We start from the raw sequence: 22,840 nt of genomic DNA, 5'->3' as shown, positions 1-22,840 counted from the left end.
CCTCCCCCACCAAAGGCCATATACAGACAAAGACCATACAAGTCTGCCCAGTACTGGCCTTAGTTCTTCAATATTTACTATTCTTTTCTGATTCTAGATCCTCTGTGTTCATCTCACGCTTCACCGTTTTCCTCTCCGCCACCTCTCGTAAGCGCATTCCAGGCATCCACCACCCTCTCCGTAAAGTAGAATTTCTTTGCCATGGCTCTTGAGGCCATTGGTCTGTTTATCATTATCAGAAAAGTAAAATAAAAGAGTTTCTTGATCATATGTCTCTTTAGCTATAAATGACAATACTATTATTAAGAATGAGCCCAAAGGAAAGATGAGTTTTTCCTCATTTCTTTAATAAGCCCTAAACGGTTTTTTCCTGAGGCCCTGTCAGAACCGACCTCCATCTTCTCCGGCGCCCGTTGACGTCCGAAAGACGTGGCTCCGCCCAGCCGCGACGCGTCCTTACGTCATCCGTGCGACGCAGAGCGGCCATTGAACGTGAATCCGGGCCGCAGGAGGTTGGGCGAAGATGGCGGCGCTGGAGCGCGTGCTGTGAGTGGAGTCGCGTGCTGGCTTTTGTGCGCGAGCGCGTTTCCGTCTCTGTCAGAGCCGAGCTGACTCTTCTTTCGGGGCCTTTTCCACAAACGCTGCGCCGCCTTCGCATGGGAACCTCGGTTTGTGTCCTAAGTGGGACAGGGGGAGAAAAACTGGGCAATTGAAACAACATAGAATCATTGGGATTTATTTGTTTTTATTATAATCTCGCTAAATTTCTGGATTGTGGTGGACACTAGAGAGTTGCGCGGGGACAGAAATCCCCCCCTCCATCCCCATAAAAAGCAGCAATTTCTTCTAACAGGATCATCAATTCCACAATTTTGTGTTTGTGCTGCTGTTTTCCTTGTAGAATCTCTTTGGTGGAACCCTTTTTTTCTTTTCTGTTCATGTAATTAACTTATAAACCCCCTTTTTTTTACTAAGGCTGACGTGTCCATTATATTATATGGATGAATCCTGCTTCCAAAGCCTTCTATCCCCGTGGGAGTCCCGTGGGTTAGGGGAGATTCCCGCGATTCCCGTTCCCGCGCAGACCTCTAGTGTACACTTCTCCCTCCATATTCGCGATTTCCGATTTTTCGGATGCTGACTCCCCCCCTTCCCCCATTACATCATCACTAAAGTTCTTTTTCCTTTTACTGTACCAATAAAAAAGTTTATCACTTACCATTCACTCTGAAGTTCGCTGCTTCCCAGCATCCATAGAGAGAAAGGCTTCTGCCCAGAAATCACTGCTTGCCTGCTCCAAGCTATTCACGGTTTCAATACTAAAAACGACGGTGTTTTCTAAAAATCACAAATAACATATAAAAAGTTGTTTGCGGTTTTTCCATATTCGCGCCTATGATACGCCCGCATCCCCCACAAATACGGAGGGAGAAGTGTACTGCTGTGTTTTCAAACCTTCTCAAAAAAAAAGCTTTCTCTTCCTTTCTGGCTAACTCTCATACAAGAGGAGATAGCCTTTTAAAACTGACTCTCGCCTTTCCACTACTACTATTTATCACTTATATAGTGCTGAAAGGCGTACTCAGCGCTGAACATTTTGACATTTATAGACAGTCCCTGCTCAGAAGAGCTTACAGTCTAACTTGGACAGACAGACATGACATATAGGGTTGAGGATGCAGAACCCAAGGTGAGAGGAGTTAGTAGCTGAAAGTACTCTCAAAGAGGTGGGCTTTTAACCTGGCCTTGAATATTAGCAGAGACTGAACCCATCATAGGGATTCAGGCAGCTTGTTTCTAGCATATGGCACAGCAGTGCAGAAAGGATGGAGTCTGGAGTTGGCTGTTGAAGAGAAGGGCACAAATCGGAGGAACTTAAAGCTGAGCTGAGTTCACAATGGGGGGGATCATAGGGGAAGATAAGTGAAGTGAGATAGTGAGGGGCAGCTGAGTACATTTGTAAGTCACTAAGAGGAGTTTGAATTGTATTCAGAAACAGATGGGAAGCCAATGAAGTGACTTTAGGAGAGGGGTAACGTGAGTAAAGCAGCTCTCCCAGAATATGAGACGTGTATCCGAACTCTGGATGGATTGGAGGGGAGTGAGATGGCTAAGCGGAAGGTCCGAGAGTAGCGAGTTGCAGTAGTTTAAGCACGAGGTGATGAGGATGTGGATAAGTGTTTTGGTACCACGGGGTGCAAGGGGAGGTCCACCGATGGATCAAAAACTGGCTGGCGAACAGGAAGCAGAGGGTTGGTGTAAAGGGCCATTACTCAGACTGGAAATGGGTCACGAGCGGAGTTCCGCAGGGGTCGGTGCTGGGACCACTCCTGTTCAATATCTACATAAATGACCTAGAGGCGAGAACAAAATGTGAGGTCATTAAATTTGCAGATGACACCAAACTATACAGCAGGGTTAAAACTATGGAAGACTGCGAAGATCTCCAAAAGGATCTAACGACACTGGAAGAGTGGGCCAAAAAATGGCAAATGAGCTTCAACATAGGGAAATGCAAGGTCATGCATGTGGGGAAAAAGAACCCGATGTTCACTTACAAAATGGGGGGATCACTACTAGGGGTCAGTAACCTTGAAAGAGACCTGGGAGTGATGGTAGACACAACACTGAAGACGTCGGCGCAGCCTCAAGGAAAGCAAACAAAATGTTGGGTATCATTAAGAAGGGTATCACGACCAGGACGAAGGAAGTCATCCTGCCACTGTATCGTGCAGTGGTGCGGCCGCATCTGGAGTACTGTGTCCAGTACTGGTCGCCGTACCTCAAGAAGGACATGGCAGTACTTGAGGGAGTCCAGAGAAGAGCAACTAAACTGTTAAGGGTATGGAAATTCTTCCATATACTGACAGATTGAAACAGGGCTTTTCTCCCTGGAGAAGCGGAGACTTAGAGGAGACATGATAGAAACCTTCAAGATCCTGAAGGGCATAGAAAAAGTAAACAGGGACAGATTTTTCAAATTATGGGGAACCACAAGTACAAGGGGGCACTCGGAGAAATTGAAAGGGGACAGGTTTAGAACAAACGCTAGGAAGTTCTTTTTCACTCAGAGGGTGGTGGATACATGGAACACGCTTCCAGAGGCTGTGGTAGACAGGAGCATGTTACAGGGCTTCAAAGAAGGTTTGGATAGGTTCCTAGAAGACAAAGGGATTGAGGGGTATAGATAGGTATAGAGGTAGGTTATAGGGATAGGAGTAGAGGTAAGTATAGGGATAGGAGTAGAGAGTTAGTCAGGGACCACTACTCAGGCAATGGGCCTGATGGGCCGCCGCGGGAGCGGACCGCTGGGCGAGATGAATCTCTGGTCTGCCTCAGTGGAGGCAACTTCTTATGTTCTTAGTGTGCTCAGAGAGGAATCTAGTCTTTTGTGTGCTGCTAATTTTTCTAAACATTCCTAACTTGGTTCCATTGATCGTAATGTCCTAGATGGAGTGTAGGGTATGAGGAGATGATCGAGAAATAAAGGTGATTTTGATAACCAGACTTTGAAGGTTATAAGAGCTATTTTATAAGTGATTAACATAGTAATATAGTAGATGACGGCAGATAAAGACCTGAATGGTCCATCCAGTCTGCCCAACAAGTTTCAAGTTTTATTTATATTTGATTAATCGCTTAATTAAAATTATTTCTAAGCGAATTACAATGTATAAAAGTAACATAAATTTTTTCTTCTTAGCTATTTCTGGGCAAGAATCCAAAGCTCTACCCGGTACTGTGCTTAGGTTCCAACTGCCAAAATCTCCGTCAAAACCTACTCCAGCCCATCTACACCCTCCCAGCCATTGAAGCCCTCTCTAGCCCATCCTCAACCAAAAGGCCATATAGAGACACATACCATGGAAGCCTGCCCAGTACTGGCCTTAGTTCAGTATTTAATATTATTTTTTAATTCTAGATCCTCTGTGTTCATCCCACGCTTCTTTGAACTCAGTCACCGTTTTCGGGAGCGCATTCCAGGCATCCACCACCCTCTCCGTAAAGTAGAATTTCCTAACATTGCTTTTGAATCTACCACCCTTCAACCTCAAATTATGTCCTCTGGTTTTACCATTTTCCTTTCTCTGGAAAATATTTTTTTCTACGTTAATACCCTTCAAGTCTTTGAACGTATGAATCATAGATTCTGTAAGAAATTGGAAGCCAGTGTGCATTTTTCAAAAGAAGTGTCACATGCTCAAACTTTTTTGAGTTTGTAATAACTTTTATTGCCATATTTTGGATTATTTGTAGCCGCCTCAATCCTTTTTGTGAAATACCTTTGTATAGTGAATTACAGTAATCTAACATGCTCTCTTCACCCATCCCCCTGTAAAAGGCATACAAAGCAAAAAACTATATGACGGAACTACTGGCCACCAGAACAGCGAAAATAGACCGCCGCCTCTCCAAGCTACTGACCAAGACGACAAACTACAGAACATTCAGGAAAGAACTGAAAACTATGCTTTTTAAATAATTTGTCAAATGATCTAACTAAAAACCTTATAAACCCTTCCCCAGATCCTATCGCTCATGCTATCTATCAATTCTTGTACGCTCATTCTATCTATCAACTTTGTAAGCTCCCTGAAAATGCCCAGACCAATTCTGACCTGAAAGGTATTGACGGGATACAAAATAGTAATGTAATGGATGCCTTTCAAGAGGCTCTGCTCAGACAAATAATGACGGAACCCATGGGGTAAAAAGCGATATTGGATCTGGTCCTCACAAATTGGGAGAGTATCTCTAATGTTCGAGTGGGTGCCCACCTGGGAAGTAGCAATCATCAAATGGTTTGGTTTGATATAACAGCTAAAGTGGAGAGCAGCCACACAAAATTCAAAGTCCGAGATTTCAAACGTACGGACTTTAGTAAAATGAGAGAGTACCTGAAGGAAGAGCTGTTAGGATTGGAGGACATAAGAGAAGTGGAAAATCAGTGATCTAAGCTGAAAGGAGCAATAAAAATGGCTACTGACTTTTATGTGAATAAATAAAAACAAGAGAAAAAGGAAACCAATATGGTTCTCTAAACTAGTAGCGGAGAAAATAAAGGCAAAAGAGTTGGTGTTCCTGAAATATAAACAAAAACAAGGAGTACAGAAAAATTACCTGGTGAAACTGAAAGAAGCCGAGAGAGATGTCTGGCGGAAGAGCAAATGGCTAATAATGTTGAAAAGGGAGACAAAAATTTTTTTCCAATATATTAGTTGAAGGAGGAAGATAGAAAATGGAATTCCAAACTAAAAGATGCTTTGAACTGATATGTGGAGCATGATGAGGAAAAAGCAAACATGCTAAACAAATACTTCTGTGTTCACAGAGGTCTTTGATGGCTGGGATGGTTTAGATGGGTTGGAGTGAGCTTTGACGGAGAAATATATAGGAAAAAGGCAATTTAAATTAAATCAGTAATTTAAAGAGAGGGTACGGTTGGGCAGAATGGATGGGTCCTTCAGGTCTTTATCTGCCATCATTTACTATATTACTATGTTAGTCGTCCATTCAGTGGATTTTTTTTTATATTCCACAAACTGCCAGATTTTCCAGTGCAAAAAAAATATTGGAACTTTCTCACATATTACGTTATTGTCCAAATCTGCAGTACAGTCTTGATTATCTGACATAGAAACATAGAAGATGACGGCAGATAAGGGCCATAACCCATCAGGTCTGCCCACTCTACTGACCCACCCCCAAGTCTACTATCCTAGGGATCCCACTCCTGGTGACAGGTTCCCTTGGCTTAACCCTCTAAGGCAGGGGTGCCCACACTTTTTGGGCTTGTGAGCTACTTTTTAAATGACCAAGTCAAAATGATCTACCAACAATAAAATTTAAAAAAAACACAAAGCACACTGTACGCATAGAAAATGTTAATTATCATTCCTATTCCAGGGTTTTTCAAAGAGGTCAAAGCAGACGACTCTATGCACTATCACCTCAGTAACAACCATACAAAAATAGACAAATATACCCCCTCCCTTTTTACTAAACCACGATAGCAGTTTTTAGCGCAGGGAGCTGCGCTGAATGCCCAGCGCTGCTCTCGACACTCATAGGCTCCCTGCGCTAAAAACCTCTATTGCGGTTTAGTAAAAGGAGACCTTAGTGTAAAATATAGACAGCAGATATAAATTCAGACACATTTTGATCACTAAATTTAAAATAAAATCATTTTTCCTACCTTGTCTGGTGATTTCATGAGTCTCTGGTTGCACTTTCTTCTTCTGACTGTGCATACAATCTTTCTTCCCTTCTTTTAGCCTGTATGCTTCCTCTCCTCCAGACCTCATTCCTTCCCCCCAACTTTTCCTTCCTCTTCCCTGCCCTTTCTTTCTCTCTGCCTCCCTTTCTTTTTTTTCTGTTTCTCTTCTTTCCTTCTGTCTCCCTGCCCTCCCCCAAGCCACTGCTACTGACATTGCCATGGGGGACCAGGACCCAAACACCACCAATAACAGGCCCCAAGCTCTCCCTGCTTCGGCCAACCAGCATTCCTCTCCTCGACGTCAATTCTGCCGTCAGGAAGAGAAAGGCTGATCAGCCCAAGATCGTGATCAACCTATTGGGGGAAATGCTGCCGGGTCCTGCCTTCGCAGAAACAGAAAGTAGGCAGGACCCGGCAGGAAGAAGAACAAATGCTTCACTAACCTGTCTCCCTCATTAGCCCGTAGCGAACGCTACATGTGCGTGCCGGCTTCCCTTCTCCCCCCCCCCACCCGGACATAACTTCCGGTTTCGGAGGGAAGAGAAGAGAAGCAGGCACGCACACGTTAGAGCCCGGAGCATAAGTTCGCTACGGGCTGAAATCTCCAAGCCGGTTTTTTTTGGGTTTTTTTAAGGTTCAGCAGCGGCAGATGACAGCTGGGCGGACCGCCCAGCTAAAAGGCCCTAGGGAGAACACTGGAGAGGAAGGCTGATCGGCTCGTAGATCAGGATGGCAACAGGAGTCTATCACGGAGCCCGGGATGGGCTCCACGATCGACTTGCGTTGCCTTCCTGAGCTACTGGTCGATTGCGATCGACGTATTGGGCACCCCTGCTCTAAGGGATCTCACATGGGCATCCCATTTGCTCTTAAATTCTTGCACGCTGTTTGCCTCGATCACCTGCACCGGGAGCTCGTTCCAAGGATCAACCACTCTCTCGGTGAAGAAATATTTCCTGGTGTCGCCATGAAATTTCCCGCCCCTGAGTTTGAACGGATGCCCACTTGTGGCTGAGAGTCCTTTGAGAAAGAGAATCTCTTCTTCCATCTCGATACGGCCGGTAATATACTTAAACGTCTCGATCATGTCTCCTCTCTCCCTACGTTCCTCGAGTGAGTACAGCCGCAAATTTTTCAGCCTTTCCAAGTTTATTAGTTTTTAATATCCCGACCATAAAGCAAATGTCTGGCCGGTTAACAATGTTTTGTAAAGGCTAAAAAATTTATAAAATGAAGTGAATGTAAATGACATAGACTAGACAAACTGGAAAGTGTGGAAAGTATGGGAAGGAGGGGAGAAATTACATAATTTAGTAAGGAAAGAGAAGATGGGGAGGGGGATAGAACATGAAGGATAGGGTAGCTTTGTTGAGGCAAATACTTACTCGCGGTAAGAAGCAGAAAAAAGAGAGAGAAGGAAAGAAAAAAAAAAAAAGAGGAAGATTTGGGAGAAGCAAAAGAGTGATTTAGGTTCATTCGAAGGCATCTTGAAATAAAAAAGTCTTTAAGCTAGTCTTGAATTTGATTAAATTTTGTTCGTCGCGTAAATATTGTGGAAGAGAGTTCCATAATGTAGGTGCAGTTACTGTAAAATTAGTTTTTCGGGTGTAGTAGAATTCTTTTAGAGAAGGGATAAAAAGGAGTTTTTGGTCAGTGGATCTTAACGTACGAGGAGAACATTGTGGAATTAATAGTTTATCAAGGAATAGTGGTTGATGGAAAAGTTTAATTTTAAAGGAAAGTAAGATGATTTTATAAGTGATGCGATGGGTGATGGGGAGCCAATGGGCCTCTTTAAGAAGAGGAGTAACATGTTCAAATTTACCTTTTTTGTATATTAGTTTTATAGCAGAGTTTTGTATTAATTGCAGTCGTTGTAGTTCTTTTTGAGGGAGTCCGTTTAAAAGGGAGTTACAGTAGCCTAGGTGGGAAATAACTAGGGAATGAGTTAAGATGTTGATTGAGTCAGTATCTAGGATGGGACAGAGTGATCGAATAATACGAAGTTTAAAAAAGCAGATTTTTACAACCGAACTTATGTGGTCATGAAAAGTAAGCTCTCTATCGAAGGTGACGCCAAGAAGTTTTATTTTGGTTAGCATTTGTATTGGTAAAGATTTGATTGAGATTGTTCCTAATAATGATTCAGATGTTTTGATTGGAAGAAGAAGCCCGCAAGATTTATCGATATTAAGTGAGAGTTTGTTTAAATATAACCAGTCGCTTATGATGTTCAGTTTATTGTTTATTTCTTTTATTTCTAAAATGTTAGAAGTATTGATTGGGTGAAGGAGTTGTATATCATCGGCGTAGGCGTAAATTGTAAATCCTATAGATTGCGCCAAAGTAAGAAGCGGAGATAGAAATATGTTGAAGAGTAAAGGAGATAAGATAGAACCTTGAGGGATTCCAAATGTTTGTGGTATGGTTGAAGCAGTTTCATTTTTTGCTCGGACTTTGGAGCAGCGTTCGTGAAAATAGGATGTGAACCAAGAAAGGGCACGACCTGTAATACCGCAGTCTTTTAATCTGGAGAGAAGAAGAGAATGATTGATAGTGTCAAAGGCTGCAGACAGGTCAAGAGAGATTAGAATAGTAGATTTCTGATGATCGTGATGGTAGTGTATAGTTGAAATAAGTCCTAGTAGAGATAGTTCTGTGGAGTGTGAAGAGCGGAAACCGGTTTGGCATGGATGAAGGGCGTGGGTTTTCTCGAGAAAATCTGTTAGTTGAGAGTGAATAATTTTTTCCATAAGTTTAGAGATTAAAGGTAGATTGGCTATAGGACGATAGTTTTTAGATAAAGTAGGATCTGTATTGTGTTGTTTGAGTTTAGGAAAGATGAGAGCTGTTTTCCAAGGGATTGGAACCGAGCTGTCAGAAAGAGATTTGGGAATCATTTCCCAAAGGTATGGGCCGAAGAAAGAGTAGAATTTTTTAAGAAGTGATGGAGGAATGCTTTCCAAAAGGTTATTACTCGACTCGACTGAACTATCTCTGCTAGGCCTTATTTCAACCATACACTACTATCATGTTCTTCTTATTTACTATCTGTTCTTCTTATCTCACTCGACCTATCTGCTGCCTTTGATACTATTGATCACTCGCTTCTCCTAAATAGACTTAAAGAGTGTGGTATCACAGGAACGGCACTATCTTGGTTTTCATCTTATTTTCAAGAACGCAGCTTCAAAGTCTTCGCCAGAAATGAAACCTCTCCATCAATATCTCTAACGTATGGGGTCCCGCAAGGTTCCATTCTTTCCCCTTTGCTATTCAATATCTTTCTATCTCCCCTCTTAACCCTAGCACAATCCATAGGTTTCACGATCTTTGCCTATGCAGACGACATACAACTACTTCACCCAATCAATATTTCCAACACCTCTGACATAAAAGATATAAACAATAAACTGGATTCCATAAGCGACTGGCTACATTCTAATAAACTCTCTCTTAACGTAGATAAATCCCGTGGTCTTCTATTCTCAATCAAAAATCCTGAATTTCTACCAGATAAAATTACTATCAAATCTATCCCAATTCAAATGGAGACAAAAATCAAACTCTTAGGTGTCATCATTGATAAAGATCTATCATTTCATGATCATATTAGTTCGGTAGTCAAAACATGTTTCTACAAACTACGCATAATTCGTTCATTGACCTCAATTCTAGAAACCGAATCCATCAAAATTCTTATTCACTCCCTAATAATCTCTCATCTGGATTACTGTAATTCCCTACTCAACGGCCTCCCACAAAAAGAAATTCGCCGCCTTCAACTTATACAAAACACAGCAATAAAACTCATCTACAACCTAGGTAAATATGATCATGTTACGCCAGCTCTGAAAGATGCACACTGGTTACCCATGACTCACTGAATCACCTACAAAATCATCCTTTTGTCATTCAAAATAAAATCTTCTCATCTGCCATCATATCTTCACAAACTTCTTATCCCACAGTGCCCCACTCGAACTCTGAGATCTTCAAATCAAAATCTCTTATTGATTCCGTCCATAAAAGAATTTTATTACACACGCAAAATAAACTTTGCAGTAACTGCCCCGACATTGTGGAACTCCCTTCCACAACCACTACGTGACGAACAAAATCTTGACAAATTTAAGAAAAACCTAAAAACTTTTTTATTTCGAGATGCATTCTCTTCCATTTAATTTCTATTCTCTTAAATTCTTTGCAATTTAATTTTTCGCTTTCACAAACATTCAATATATCTTATCCCCATCCCACATGTTTTTTTCCCTAACCCCTTTCTTTTTTCCTACTTACAATGTAACTTTACCCATCCACTCCCTCTCTCCTCACTGTCAAGTCTGTCTTGTTATTGTTTTTAATGTTCACTATATATTATTTAAATAACTTAATACTTTTTGTTTTCAATTGCTTCTACTCTTAACTGTCAATTTTTTTAAATCCAATGTAAACCGTCCAGATATTTGCTTGATGGTCGGTATATTAAAATTTAATAAACTTGAAACTTGAAACTTAAGAGATTGTAGAATGAGAAATAGGTGAGATAAAGAGGGCATTTTAAAGTTAGCAAAGGAGCTGAAAGGTAGTTGAGTCAAGTCAACAGAGGTTTGAGCAGAAAGGGTAGGTAATGATGAACCTAATAGTGATCTAATATCTTTGATTTTCGTGTCAAAGAATTGTGAAAGTTCGACTGCTGATGGTAAGGTTGAGATAGGTGGATTTTGGTTTTTTTTTTTAGAATATTTTGAAAGCGACTGTGCAAGGCTGAAAAGAGTGGAAGAATTGCGGGTAGATGAGATGAGCTTGGAGTAATAATCTTTTTTAGTTTGTTGAATAGTTTTTTTATAATAGGAAGCTTTTTCTTTGAACTTAATAAGGTGATTGTTAAGGTGTGTCTTACGCCATTTATTTTCAGCAGATCGGAGTTGTCGGCGGAGAAGAGCTAGTTTTTCGTTGTACCAGGGATGGTGTTTTTTTTTTTTTTTTTTTTCACAATATATTTTATTGCATTTTCAACATAATGTACAAACAGTCAGAATACAAGGTGTACATGGGAAAAAATGAGTACCAATACTCTTCACAACTTCACCTGTCATCTGAAACCCCCCCCACCCCCCCACCTCCCTTCCCACAACCCACAACCTGAAACAAACCATAAGAAAAACTCAAAAACCATTCCAGTGTATTCCCCCCAATAAACTCAGATGTTCAATAATTTGCTGCGAGCTCGATGTGTTAAGGTGTCGCAAAAGCGTGCCCAGCGCGTGCAAAATAATTTTCCCTGCATAGAGTCCAATGAAGTAAAGCAAAGTCTCTCCATAGAGGCTTGATGAATCATCAATGTTCTCCATTGAGACAGGGTCGGAGGCGCCGCAGAGATCCAGTAGAGCAATATTGCCTTCTTCCCCAATAACACCGCTCTAGACAGGAAACTACGAAATCCCTTCGGTGCAGACAAAGGAAGTTGATTCAATGTAAACAACATCACCGGAGTCCATGTAAATTTGTAATTCCATATGGCTTGAATATGAGCACAAAGCTGTTGCCAAAAGGTAAAAATCCTAGGACATGTCCAGAACTGATGTCCCAATGTAGATGGAGAGTGAGAACATTTAAGGCAGTTGTCAGACGTACACATTTTTGCACGAAACTGGTAGGAGGTAGATCTGTAGAGCCGATGTAGGAATTTGTATTCCATTTCAAACAGTGTCATGCTATGTGTCACACGAGCCGCCCGAAGGGTGCCCCTACGTATCATGCAGGAAGTCACCTCGCAGGAGAGTTCCTGTGTCCATTTAAAAGCAATGGTATCATAAGGGGGCTCGCCCAATTGTTCCTGAAGGTGACGATGATGAAATCGTAAAGGAATCTGTACCTGAGCCGTTAAACTCAACGCTTCCGAAAGGGACTCCATACTATGGTCGGTGAGAGCCTCACGTGGCAACGAAGTCACATATGAGGATAGTTGAAGGTAAGAAAGCCAATCAGCGGATCGCCAACCATTATCACGCTGCAATTCCTCAAACGTCTTCAGGGCACCTGAAGAATGGACCAGTTGAAACACATAGTGATTAGGTTGGGAGTTCCATACCGCGGAGGACACCGGGTTCAATCCCGCCGTAAAGGCACCATTGCCACGCAGAGGCAAGTAAGGAGTCACCTTGAAAGAAATATGTAGTTGCTGGCATAGTATTTTCCATAGACGTCGTAGAGGCATTAAAAACAAGTCTCTTGCAGAATTAGATTTCCGTGGCAAATGAGATACATGAAGTAGATAACTAAAATGATATGGGGAACAAAGTGATAGTTCCTGTGAGGTTGCCGAAAAATAGCTTGTACCCCTAAACCAGTCATTCAGGTGTCTCATCTGACACGCCCATGACAGCAGGCGGAGACTACGGAGACCAAAACCACCACGATCTCTTGGACGTGCCAATCCAGATAATGTAATTCGTGCTCTCTTCCCATTCCACAGAAAGCGTTGTAAGCTTCTCCCAAGTTGTTTTTCATGCCGAGCAGTCAATAAAACAGGGATCATTTGAAATACATAGAGCCATTGAGGCACCAGAACCATATTATACAATGCTATTTTACCCATTAAAGAGAGTGGATAAACCCTCCAGTTCTCAAGTTTGTGAACCGTGGTAGTAACCAGAGGGTTTATGTTAAGTGTATACAATTCTGCAGGATCAGGTGAGATAAGAATGCCCAAATATGTAAGGTGATCCGACGCCCAAACAAGGGGAAATGCACCCTGCCATTGCATCCGCACCTCCAAGGTCAAAGGCAGTACCATGGACTTTGATTTGTTTAACATCATTCCCGAATACATACTGAATTCATCCAACAACTCTAGGGCCCTAGGGAGAGAAGTCTCAGGAGATCCCAATGTTAGTAAGAGGTCATCAGCATAAGCTAGGACCCGTAGATGGGAATCCCCTTCCGGTAGACCTATTAATATGTCATCCTGCATTATAGTACGCAGGAAGGGGTCTAAATACAATAAGAAAAGGAGTGGGGATAGCGGGCTACCCTGTCTCGTCCCACGTGCTATGGGGAATATCGGGGAACGTGTACCATTAACCAATACACAAGCCGTGGGATCCTTATATAACAAATGAATCATATCGAAGAACCACCCGTCAAAGCCCATGTATGTTAACACATTAAAAAGGTACTCCCAATCAACCTGATCAAAGGCCTTAGCAGCATCCAATCCCACCAATATACCCGGAGCAGCAGAGTCTTTGGAGCACTGTATTGCTGTGAGTAATCTGCGAACATTAAGAACTGAGTGACGATGTTGTACGAAACCCACTTGTTCCGGAACTATCAGTCTAGACAACAATGGGGCCAGTCTATTAGCTAATATTTTGTCTAATATCTTGATATCCACATTGATTAAAGATATTGGTCTGTATGATTCAACATCCGTCTCGGGTTTGCCCGGCTTAGGTATTAAAGTTATGAAGGCTTGGTTGGACCCCTGTGGGAAAGAGCCACCTTCCAGAGCAGTGTTATAGTATGCCTCCAGAGGTCCGCAAAGAGAGGGAAAGAGAAGTTTATAGAACTCTGGGGAAAATCCATCAGGACCCGGAGACGTGCCCCCCTTAAGCTGTTTCACCGCTCTTTGTAACTCTTTACCCTGAATGGGACGATTCAATTGTAAACGTTCTGGAGATGTCAATCTGGGCACCCCTGCATCCATCAAATAGTCCTCCACGGCTGGCCCCCCCCGACCTTCTCCAGAGGCATAAAAATCTTTGTAGTGCTGGAAAAAACTATCCACAATATCGGGTGGTAGTAAGTTCCCTACCCGAACTAAGTAGAATACGTGAAATGTGACGATTTGGACGACTGGGTTTGGTCAGAGTTGATAACAAACGCCCTGCTCTATTCCCGAATCTGTAAAATTTAAACCTGCAATAATGAAAATAATGTTGAGTGCGTTCATGTAATAAAGTATTTAAAGCATGCTGTGACGCCGCCAAAGCCTCCTGTGACCGCTGGGACGGATGTGCTATATGAGCCCTCTTTAGACGTTTATATTCACTCTCCAAATGTAGGATTCCCTGAGAGAGTCGTTTCCTGTGTGCACTAACGTAAGAAATGATATCCCCCCTAAGCACGGATTTAGCCGCCTCCCAAAATAATAATGGTTGTTCCTGATGTTGAGAATTAAAGGCCAGGTAGTCGTCCCATTTCCGTGTAAGATATTTCTGAAAATGTATATTTTTGAATAAATAGGACGGAAACCTCCAAGTTCCCCCAGGCGCTGAGTCAACCCCAGTCAATATGTCAAGCCAAATAGGACAGTGGTCCGACACAGAAAGAGGACCCACCTCCGAAGCCTGTATTTTTGGTAAATAACCAGACGATGTCAATATGTAATCTATGCGAGAGAATGTGTGGTGTGCGCGAGATTGATGTGTATAATCCCGGTCTGTTGGGTGCAACGTACGCCAAGGGTCAATAAGATCTAAAGTATCACATAAATAGGGTATACCCTTAGTAGGTCCAATGGATTGAGATGGACCCGGACCCGTTCTATCAACGCTAGGGTCTAGTACCTGATTAAAATCACCCAAAAGTATCAAAGGGTTATTAGGGTCCCGAATACCGAGCCCCGCCACTGTGGTAAAAAATGTGTGATCATATTGATTGGGAGCATAAATCATGAGCAAGTTAAATGCAGAACCTGACATGGTAACCTTACATAGTAGTATCCTCCCCACAGTATCCTGGTAAATTTGTTCTACTTTCCCCGGAAATCCCCTTCTAACTAACAGAACCACACCCGCCTTCCCAATAGAGGAGGAGGAATAACAAACCTGTCCCACCCAACTGCGCAGGAGTTTAGCGTGTTCAGCATCCGAAAGTCTGGTCTCCTGAAGACAGGCCAAATCAGCTTTGTGATGCCGGAGACGCTGCAGAATTTTACTGCGCTTTACAGGAGAGGTAATCCCACAAACATTCCAGGATATAATGCGAAAAGAATTAGAACTCACGTGAAAACATTCAGATTTTGCATTGCACAATTCCTTCTACCCATTCCCCCCGGCTCCCAGCCACACCGGAGAGAATTAGTCTGTAAACTAGGTAGTAATGCCCAACAGAAGGATGTATTTGTAACACTCTTAGAGAATACACTGGAAGGAAAAACATAAAAGAATATAGATGATCCCAATTTCACCTCTGCAAATCCCCCAATCCCTCCATCCCTACCTAACCCACCCCCCGCCCCTTTGTCTTCCCTCACCCCCCCCAATCCCCAACCATCTAGAAACTGCACTGACCTAAAACCCTCCAGGTTCCAGGAAAGCAGATCACATCTAAGAGGCTTTCAGAACCCTGCCTTCTATATTCTTGGTAAAATAAATGCACTTCATAACCGTCAACGCATAACATAAAGGAGTGACCCCCAATACCAGTTGTACAGCAACCGCTAGTCATGTTAGTCAAGTGGCTCCCGAAGGGAAGTCAGAACAGTTAATAAACTCTCCCGCCAAATCTGCAGAATCAAATACATGCCACTTTCCATTATGAAATATTTTGAGGACTGCTGGATAAAGAAACATAAACCTCCGTTTTTGTTCCACAAGTTTAGAGCAGAGAGGATGGAAGATCTTGCGCTTTTCGGTCAGTGCTGCAGAGTAATCCTGACCTATACGTACTGGTAAAGTTTCATATGTCAGAGGCTCTTTTTTGGAGCGAAATGCCCGCAGCAGCTCTACTTTATGCCTGTAATTGTGAAGTTTACCAATTACAACTCTGGGTCTCTGATCTTTTCCTGGACGAGGCCCCACTCTGTGTACACGCTCAAAACGAGCTGGGCCCAGGGAGGACGGCATAGGAAGCTCGCTTGCCAGCCACGATTCCACCACCGACAAAAGCACCGCATCTGCTATGGTCTCCGGCAAACCTATGAAACGCAGGTTCCCCCGACGAGACCTGTTTTCCAAATCTTCAATTTTGTCATGGCACGCTCGAAGCTGTGTGGTCAGGGTGGACACCGCAGCGTCCCTCGCCGTTGCCCCGTCCTCCACTGCTGAAACCCGCCCCTCCAGCTCTGTCACGCGCTTGGCATTGTCCTCCATCAAAGATTCCAATTTGGTAAGTTTAGTAGAGATTGATTCCATTTGTGGCCCCAAAGCTTGTAATATGACCTGCTGCAACTCCGCTAGCATATCGGGCGTGAACGCCGCCACCGGAGCGTCCCCTCGAGGTGCGGCCGCCATTTTTTCTTCGCTGGGCCGCACCTTCTCCCGGTCTTTCTTCGCCGATTTCGAGGCCATTGGAGACGCCGAATGAGTAATAAACTTGTCCATACAAGGAGCGCTCCGTCCGTTGTCAAGGGGGGGGTCAGTTTCGTTCGTGCCGACGGTCAAAATTTAGGCGGTATGAAGTGCAGGGCTCCGGAGCCGAACGGAAACACAGCCGTCCAGCTCACAGCATCACGTGACCCTCTCCTATGGTGTTTTTTAGAGGGTTGATTAGAGGTGGATTTCTCTCTTTTTGTGCAGTGGAACGACGTTGGCTGTTTTCCAGTCTATGGGGACTCTCCCCGAACTTAGGGAGAGATTGAAGAGTTCTGCCAGGATATCACGCAGCTTACTGAGGACCCTGGGGTGTAGATTGTCCGGTCCCATGGCTTTGTTCACCTTGAGTCTTGCCAGTTCGTAGTAGACATCGCCAGGTGTGAACTCGAAATTCTGAAACGGGTCTTTCACGCTGGGCCTTGCCTGCAACTGCGGACCGTGCCCCGGTGCCTCGCAGGTGAAGACCGAGCAGAAGTATTCATTCAGTAGTTCTGCTTTATCGAAATCTGATTCTGCGCAGTTCCCATCTGGTTTTCTAAGGCGTACTATCCCGTCTGGGTTCTTTTTCCTATCACTAATTTACCTGAAGAAGGATTTGTCCCCTTTCTTCATGTTCTTTGCCAGAGTCTCTTCCACTCGAAGTTTGGCCTCCCTGACTGCCATTTTGACCGCTGCAGACCTTGCCCTATGTTCTAGTTTAGCTTCCCTAGTCTCCATTCGTTTGTAGGAAATAAATGCTTTTTTCTTCTCCTTGACGAGGTGCGGCTGGAAGAAGTAGGGTCCTATCCCCCATAGTTTTTGTAGTGTAAGAATTTGGATGATCTTCAAAATTTAATGAGCTGTCTAAAGTGATTCCCAGTTCTTTGGAGATTTTCTTAGTGTTGAAGTTGGCTCCAGTCCACTTCATTTTGAGTGTCAGTCACTCTGTGAGAATCCTGTACTAATACATAGTAACATAGTAAATTACGGGGGTCATAGACTGTAAAGTCCACCTGGTATTGTCTTAAGTTCTGAATGCTGAAGTTGCCGTCCAAGCTCACTCCAGCCTATCTAACCATCCTGTTTACATAAAGTTTGACCAGTAACATCCTCATGTTCCAAGTTAGTGCAGTTCCTATTTGCCCTCTCTAGCCCATCCTACACCAAATCAGCACATATGGAAGTCTGTCCACTATCGGCCTTAGCTCTTTAATTAGAGATCCTCTGTTTATCCCACACTTTTTCCATTACCGTTTTCCTCTCCTCCACTCGGAAGGACATTCCAGGCATCTACCACCCTCTCCATGAAAAATAATTTCCTAACGTTGCTCCTGAGTCTTCCTCCCTGTAACCTCAAATTATGCTCTCTAGTTTTGCCATTTCCTCTTCTGTGGAATATATTTGGTTCTATATTAATACGTTTCAAGCATTTAAAACGTCTGTATCATATCTCCCCTGTCTCTCCTCCCAATGTCTGGTGCCAACTGAGATACTGGAGGGCTGTGAAATTCTGCAGCATTCAGTGAAACCCTTCCTCTTAGAACATGTGTTGTGGCCTCTTTACAGAGATTCTTTGCTTTGTCATGTCACAATCTTGCTTGTACTTGGTAGGAAAGCATAAAAATAAATCAAATTGCTCTTTATTTGCATACAGAGAGAATCCAAAGCAGCTCAAAACAGACCTCTACTGAGCCCTAAAAGCAAGGGTCCAACATAGAAAAAGATGGCCAATACAGGCCATAGGCCTATCCAGTCTGCCCATCCACATAATACACTCTCTTCCTCCCCCAAGAGATCCCTGTCCCATGCTTTCTTGAATTCAGATACAGCACTCATTTCACTACTATGCACTCACAACATGTGTTCCATAAGAAAAATCTTGACCTAAGGGGCCTTCTAGAGACATGGTTAAATGGGCTCCGTCTTTAGGAAAGAGATCGTGTGCTTTTAGCCAGGGGCAGTAACGTTCCTTTTCACGATGCTGCTTGTCTTTTCTTGTAGGAAACCCAAAACGAAAAGGTCCAAGAGGTTCCTGGAGAAGAGGGAGCCTAAACTGGTAGAAAATGTCAAGAATGCCATGCTTCTGAAAGGTGGCAATGCCAACTGTACAGTGACACAAGCACTGAAAGATATTGTAAGTACCCTTGGATCCCTTGATTCTGACTTGAGTGCCAGAAGGTGGGTAAAGGGGACACAGGTTGCTGCACTGGTTGCCAATGGAAACAAGAGTACTTTTTAAATTTGCTTGTATTTGCTATAAGATGTTATTTGGATTAGCTTCACTTTATCTCCTCTCTCATTTTGAATGGTACTGTTCGACTAGGCCTCCTCGGCGTACTGGTTTATTTACTTTTCCTAATCCCAAAAATTGCCATTATAAAAAATATTTTGATCAATCCTTGGCTTATCAAGCAGGTAAAGTTCAGGTATGGTTTGATGACCTGATTCAACAATCTGCATCTTATTGCGCCTTTAGAAAATTGGTTAAGACCTATTTGTTCAAAAAATTCCTTACTTGATTGATGACTATGTCCTAGTTTCTTAGTTTTCACTATTGAAATATTATTATATGCCGGAAACATCTGCTCCGAGTACCTCTTTCTGTTAAGGATCTTTTCTTTCCCATCCCTATTATCTCTGTGGAGTTTAAGAAACTGATCATTTTCTTTGCCCACTTTGTACCCTTGGCTGAGAAGTTGTAATGCCAACAACCAGGGAATTGTTCACATCCATCACACTCTTGTCTTGCAATCTGAAGCTTCTGTACTCTTCTTAGTGAAGGAGGCCAGAGCAACATTTCAGCACCAGCTACAATATAGAATCTTTTGCTGTTCAGTAGACTGAAATGATATGTTGCTTTAAGAATTAAAATGTGTATGCGCCCTCTTCTCGGGGGACAAGCTCTGTGTCCCAGTGTATCCTGCCAGTGAACCTAGTTTATTATGAGAAGCCGGTTCAATTTCATTTGCTGGAATTAATAGGTCAAAATCGGTCAACATCTGTATATATTGGCCCGTCAACCTATGCGGTTATTCTGGTCCATATTGAAACATAGAAGATGACGGCAGAAAAGGTCCATGACCCAACAAGCCTGCCCACTCTAATGACCCACCCCCTAATTTCTTCCTTGAAGTGATCCCACATGCTTATCCCATTTTCTCTTAAAATCCAGCACGCTGCTGGCCTCAATTACCTGCAGTGATCAACCAACCTTTCAGTGAAGAAATACTTCCTGATGTCACTATGAAATCTCCCACCCCTGAGTTTCAACGGATGTCCTCTCGTTGCCGTAGGTCCTTTAAGGAAAAAAATATACTCTTCTACCTCAATACAGCCCGTGACATATATACTTGAAGAGGTCCAGAGGAGGGCGACGAAAATGATAGGAGGCTTGCGCCAGAAGACATATGAGGAGAGACTGGAAGCCCTGAATATGTATACCCTAGAGCAGTGGTTCCCAACCCTGTCCTGGAGGACCACCAGGCCAATCGGGTTTTCAGACTAGCCCTAATGAATATGCATGAGAGAGATTTGCATATAATGGAAGTGACAAACATGCAAATCTGCTTCATGCATATTCATTAGGGCTATCCTGAAAACCCGATTGGCCTGGTGGTCCTCCAGGACAGGGTTGGGAACCACTGCCCTAGAGGAAAGGAGAGAGAGGGGAGATATGATTCAGATATTCAAATACTTGAAGGGTATTAACGTAGAACATAATTTTTTCCAGAGAAAGGAAGATGGTAAAACCAGAGGACATAATTTGAGGTTGAGGGGTGGTAGATTCAAAGGCAATGTTAGGAAATTCTACTTTACAGAGAGGGTGGTGGATGCCTGGAATGCGCTCCCGAGAGAGGTGGTGGAGAGTAAAACTGTGAGTTCAAAGAAGCGTGGGATGAACACAGAGGATCTAGAATCAGAAAATAATATTAAAAATTGAACTAAGGTGGAGGATGGGCTGGGGAGGGCTTCAATGTTCATAGTAGATGCTGCTGGATGTAAACTCAAAATCTCGAAACGGGTCATCCGAGCTTTCCCTTGTCTGCAGCTGCAGACCGGATCCCGGCGCCTCGCAGGTAAAGACTGAGCAGAAGTATTAATTTAGTAGTTCAGCTTTATCAGAGTCCGATTCTACATAATTCTAGTCTGGTTCCCTAAGGCGCACTATCCCATCTGTGTTCCTTTTTCTGTCACTAATATACCTGAAGAAGGATTTATCCCCCTTTTTAATGTTCTTTGCTAGATTCTCTTCCATCCGGAGTTTGGCCCCTCTGACTGCTGTTTTGACAGCTCTAGACTTGGCCAGATAGTCTTCTTTAGACTCTCGTTTTCCTGATTGTTTGCAGGAGATAAATGCTCTTTTCTTCTTTTTTATGAGGTCTGAGATCTCCGTAGAGAACCACTGAGGTTTATTGTTCCTCCGCCGTTTACTTACTGTTTTTATATAGAGATTGGATGCTTCGTGTAGGGTAGATTTCAGAGCTGACCACATTACCTCTACATTATCTGTTGCGGCCTGGTTTTGCAGCGTCCAATAGACAAAATCACCCATGCTTTTGAAGTTAGTGCCCTTAAAGTTGAGGACCTTTGTGGATGAGTTAGATCTAGTGAATCCTTTCCTGAGGTGAAACCACACCATATTGTGATCACTGGAGGCCAACGTATCGCTTACCGAAACCTCTGTGACACTTTCTCCGTTGGTGAGTACCAGGTCCAGTATCACCTAATCCCTAGTGGGCTCCAATACCATCTGTTTGAGTTGTGCTCCCTTTATGTAGGTTAGTAGCCTTCTGCTGCCGCTGGTCGTAGCGGAAAGTTTGTTCCAATCTGCATCAGGCATATTGAAGTCCCCTAACAACACTGTGTCTTCACGCAGAGTAATGGTCTCTGTCTTCGATTATTTTTATATCTGTGTTTTCCTGTTGTCTTGGAGGTCTGTATACATCACCAAGATACAAGCATTTGTCATTCCCCCTGGCCAGGTTCACCCAAAGGGATTCCCCGGTGTACTTGACGTCTGCGATTCTGGTAACTTTGATGTCCTCTTTAGTGTATAATGCTACCCCCCCTCCTGTTTTGCTCTCTCTGTCTCGACGAAGTAAGTTGTATCCCGATATAGCCATATCCCACCCATGGGAATCCGTGAACCAGGTCTCGGATATTACTACCACATCTAGGTCGGTGTTCCTCATTACCGTTTCCAATTCCAGAATTTTATTGCCTAAACGTACATAGCCCTCCATACTTTGTTTGCTAGGTCTCCGTGGCGATTTTCCCGCCTGAGTTAATGTGATTCCTACAGTACTGTTTGCCATGTGTGTACTTACCTCAGACTCAGAAATGGAGTGGCAAGTTACCCCACCAGGATGGTTACTTACCACACCAGTATATGAGTGGGTACCCTCCCCCAACTTACCTAGTTTAAAGCCCTACGAAGCAGGCGGGCTAGTCGGTGTCCATTGCTATGGATATATTCCAGCTGCAGTACCTATAGGGTGTGTCTTCTTGTTCAAGTTGGTTGTCTTTTTTATTTTTAATAATTCAAAGTACAAACTTTGAAAGGAAATACAAGAATAATGTTTACAGCCAATTTTTATTAAAACAGGAAATATACGATCAATTATAATCCACAACTGGAGAGGGACAAGAAAGAAAATCCATGGCAAATAGAACATCATAAATCTATTAACTTAGGAAATAGAATAATCCAAGCACTATCAGTGGACTCAAATTACAATGATTCCTCCTGGGTGGCCATTGAGATCCCTTTGCCCTCCAAAAAAATATATCTATTACTCTGAAAAGAAGCAAAACATTTACAAAGAAGTCTTAATTGATATTCTGCACCTAAAGAAATACCGTATTTTTCGCTCCATAAGACGTACTTTTTTTCCACCTTAAAGTGAGTGGAAATATCGGTGCGTCTTATGAAGTGAAGGTACAAATTTTGTTACCTTCCCCCCCCCTCCCACCTGGTACCATTGTAAAACCCGCCTGCCGCATAACCTTTCTAAACCCTGCTGCTGCTGCCGCCGCACCATCTTTTTTTTTTAACATCACCGTTCCCCCTTTTTTACTTGGTGGTCCAGCGCCCTCGTCTTATTTCCTGGCCAGCGGCAAAACAGATTAGCAGCACGGATGTCAGGAACAAGCTTTACTCTCTCCTGCTCGGCCCCATGCTGCTTTCCAAATGGCTGCCGTAGGTTCTCGCGGGGCTTGCAAGAACTTTGAAACGAACGTGGTCCGTTTCTTGGTCCCGAAACCGCCCTGCATACACTCTGTCGCCTTTTCAGATATCTGGAGGCAGTCCCTTTAGGCAGGA

At 43.2% G+C, this 22,840-nt stretch overlaps 1 protein-coding gene across 2 annotated transcripts in view; it reads left to right on the top strand.

Annotated features, from left to right (window-relative positions):
- The first annotated feature begins 418 nt into the window (after window positions 1-418).
- RPF2 (ribosome production factor 2 homolog) overlaps window positions 419-22,840 on the top strand; it is a 73,702-nt gene continuing 51,280 nt past the window's right edge. The window contains exons 1-2 of one of the 2 annotated variants that reach the window (XM_033939732.1): window positions 419-546; window positions 18,520-18,652. In XM_033939732.1, the coding sequence (XP_033795623.1) occupies window positions 524-546; window positions 18,520-18,652 (156 nt within the window). In that variant the 5' untranslated portion in view covers window positions 419-523. Of the gene's footprint in view, window positions 669-18,519; window positions 18,653-22,840 lie in introns of both variants that reach the window. The other variant, XM_033939733.1, reaches the window with a different exon arrangement.

Source organism: Geotrypetes seraphini, chromosome 3, assembly GCF_902459505.1.
Source record: "Geotrypetes seraphini chromosome 3, aGeoSer1.1, whole genome shotgun sequence".
In the NCBI taxonomy this organism is placed as follows: Eukaryota; Metazoa; Chordata; class Amphibia; order Gymnophiona; family Dermophiidae; genus Geotrypetes; species Geotrypetes seraphini.
The sequence above is the reverse complement of the archived record's forward strand: the minus strand, read 5'-3'. Positions and strand labels throughout refer to the sequence as shown.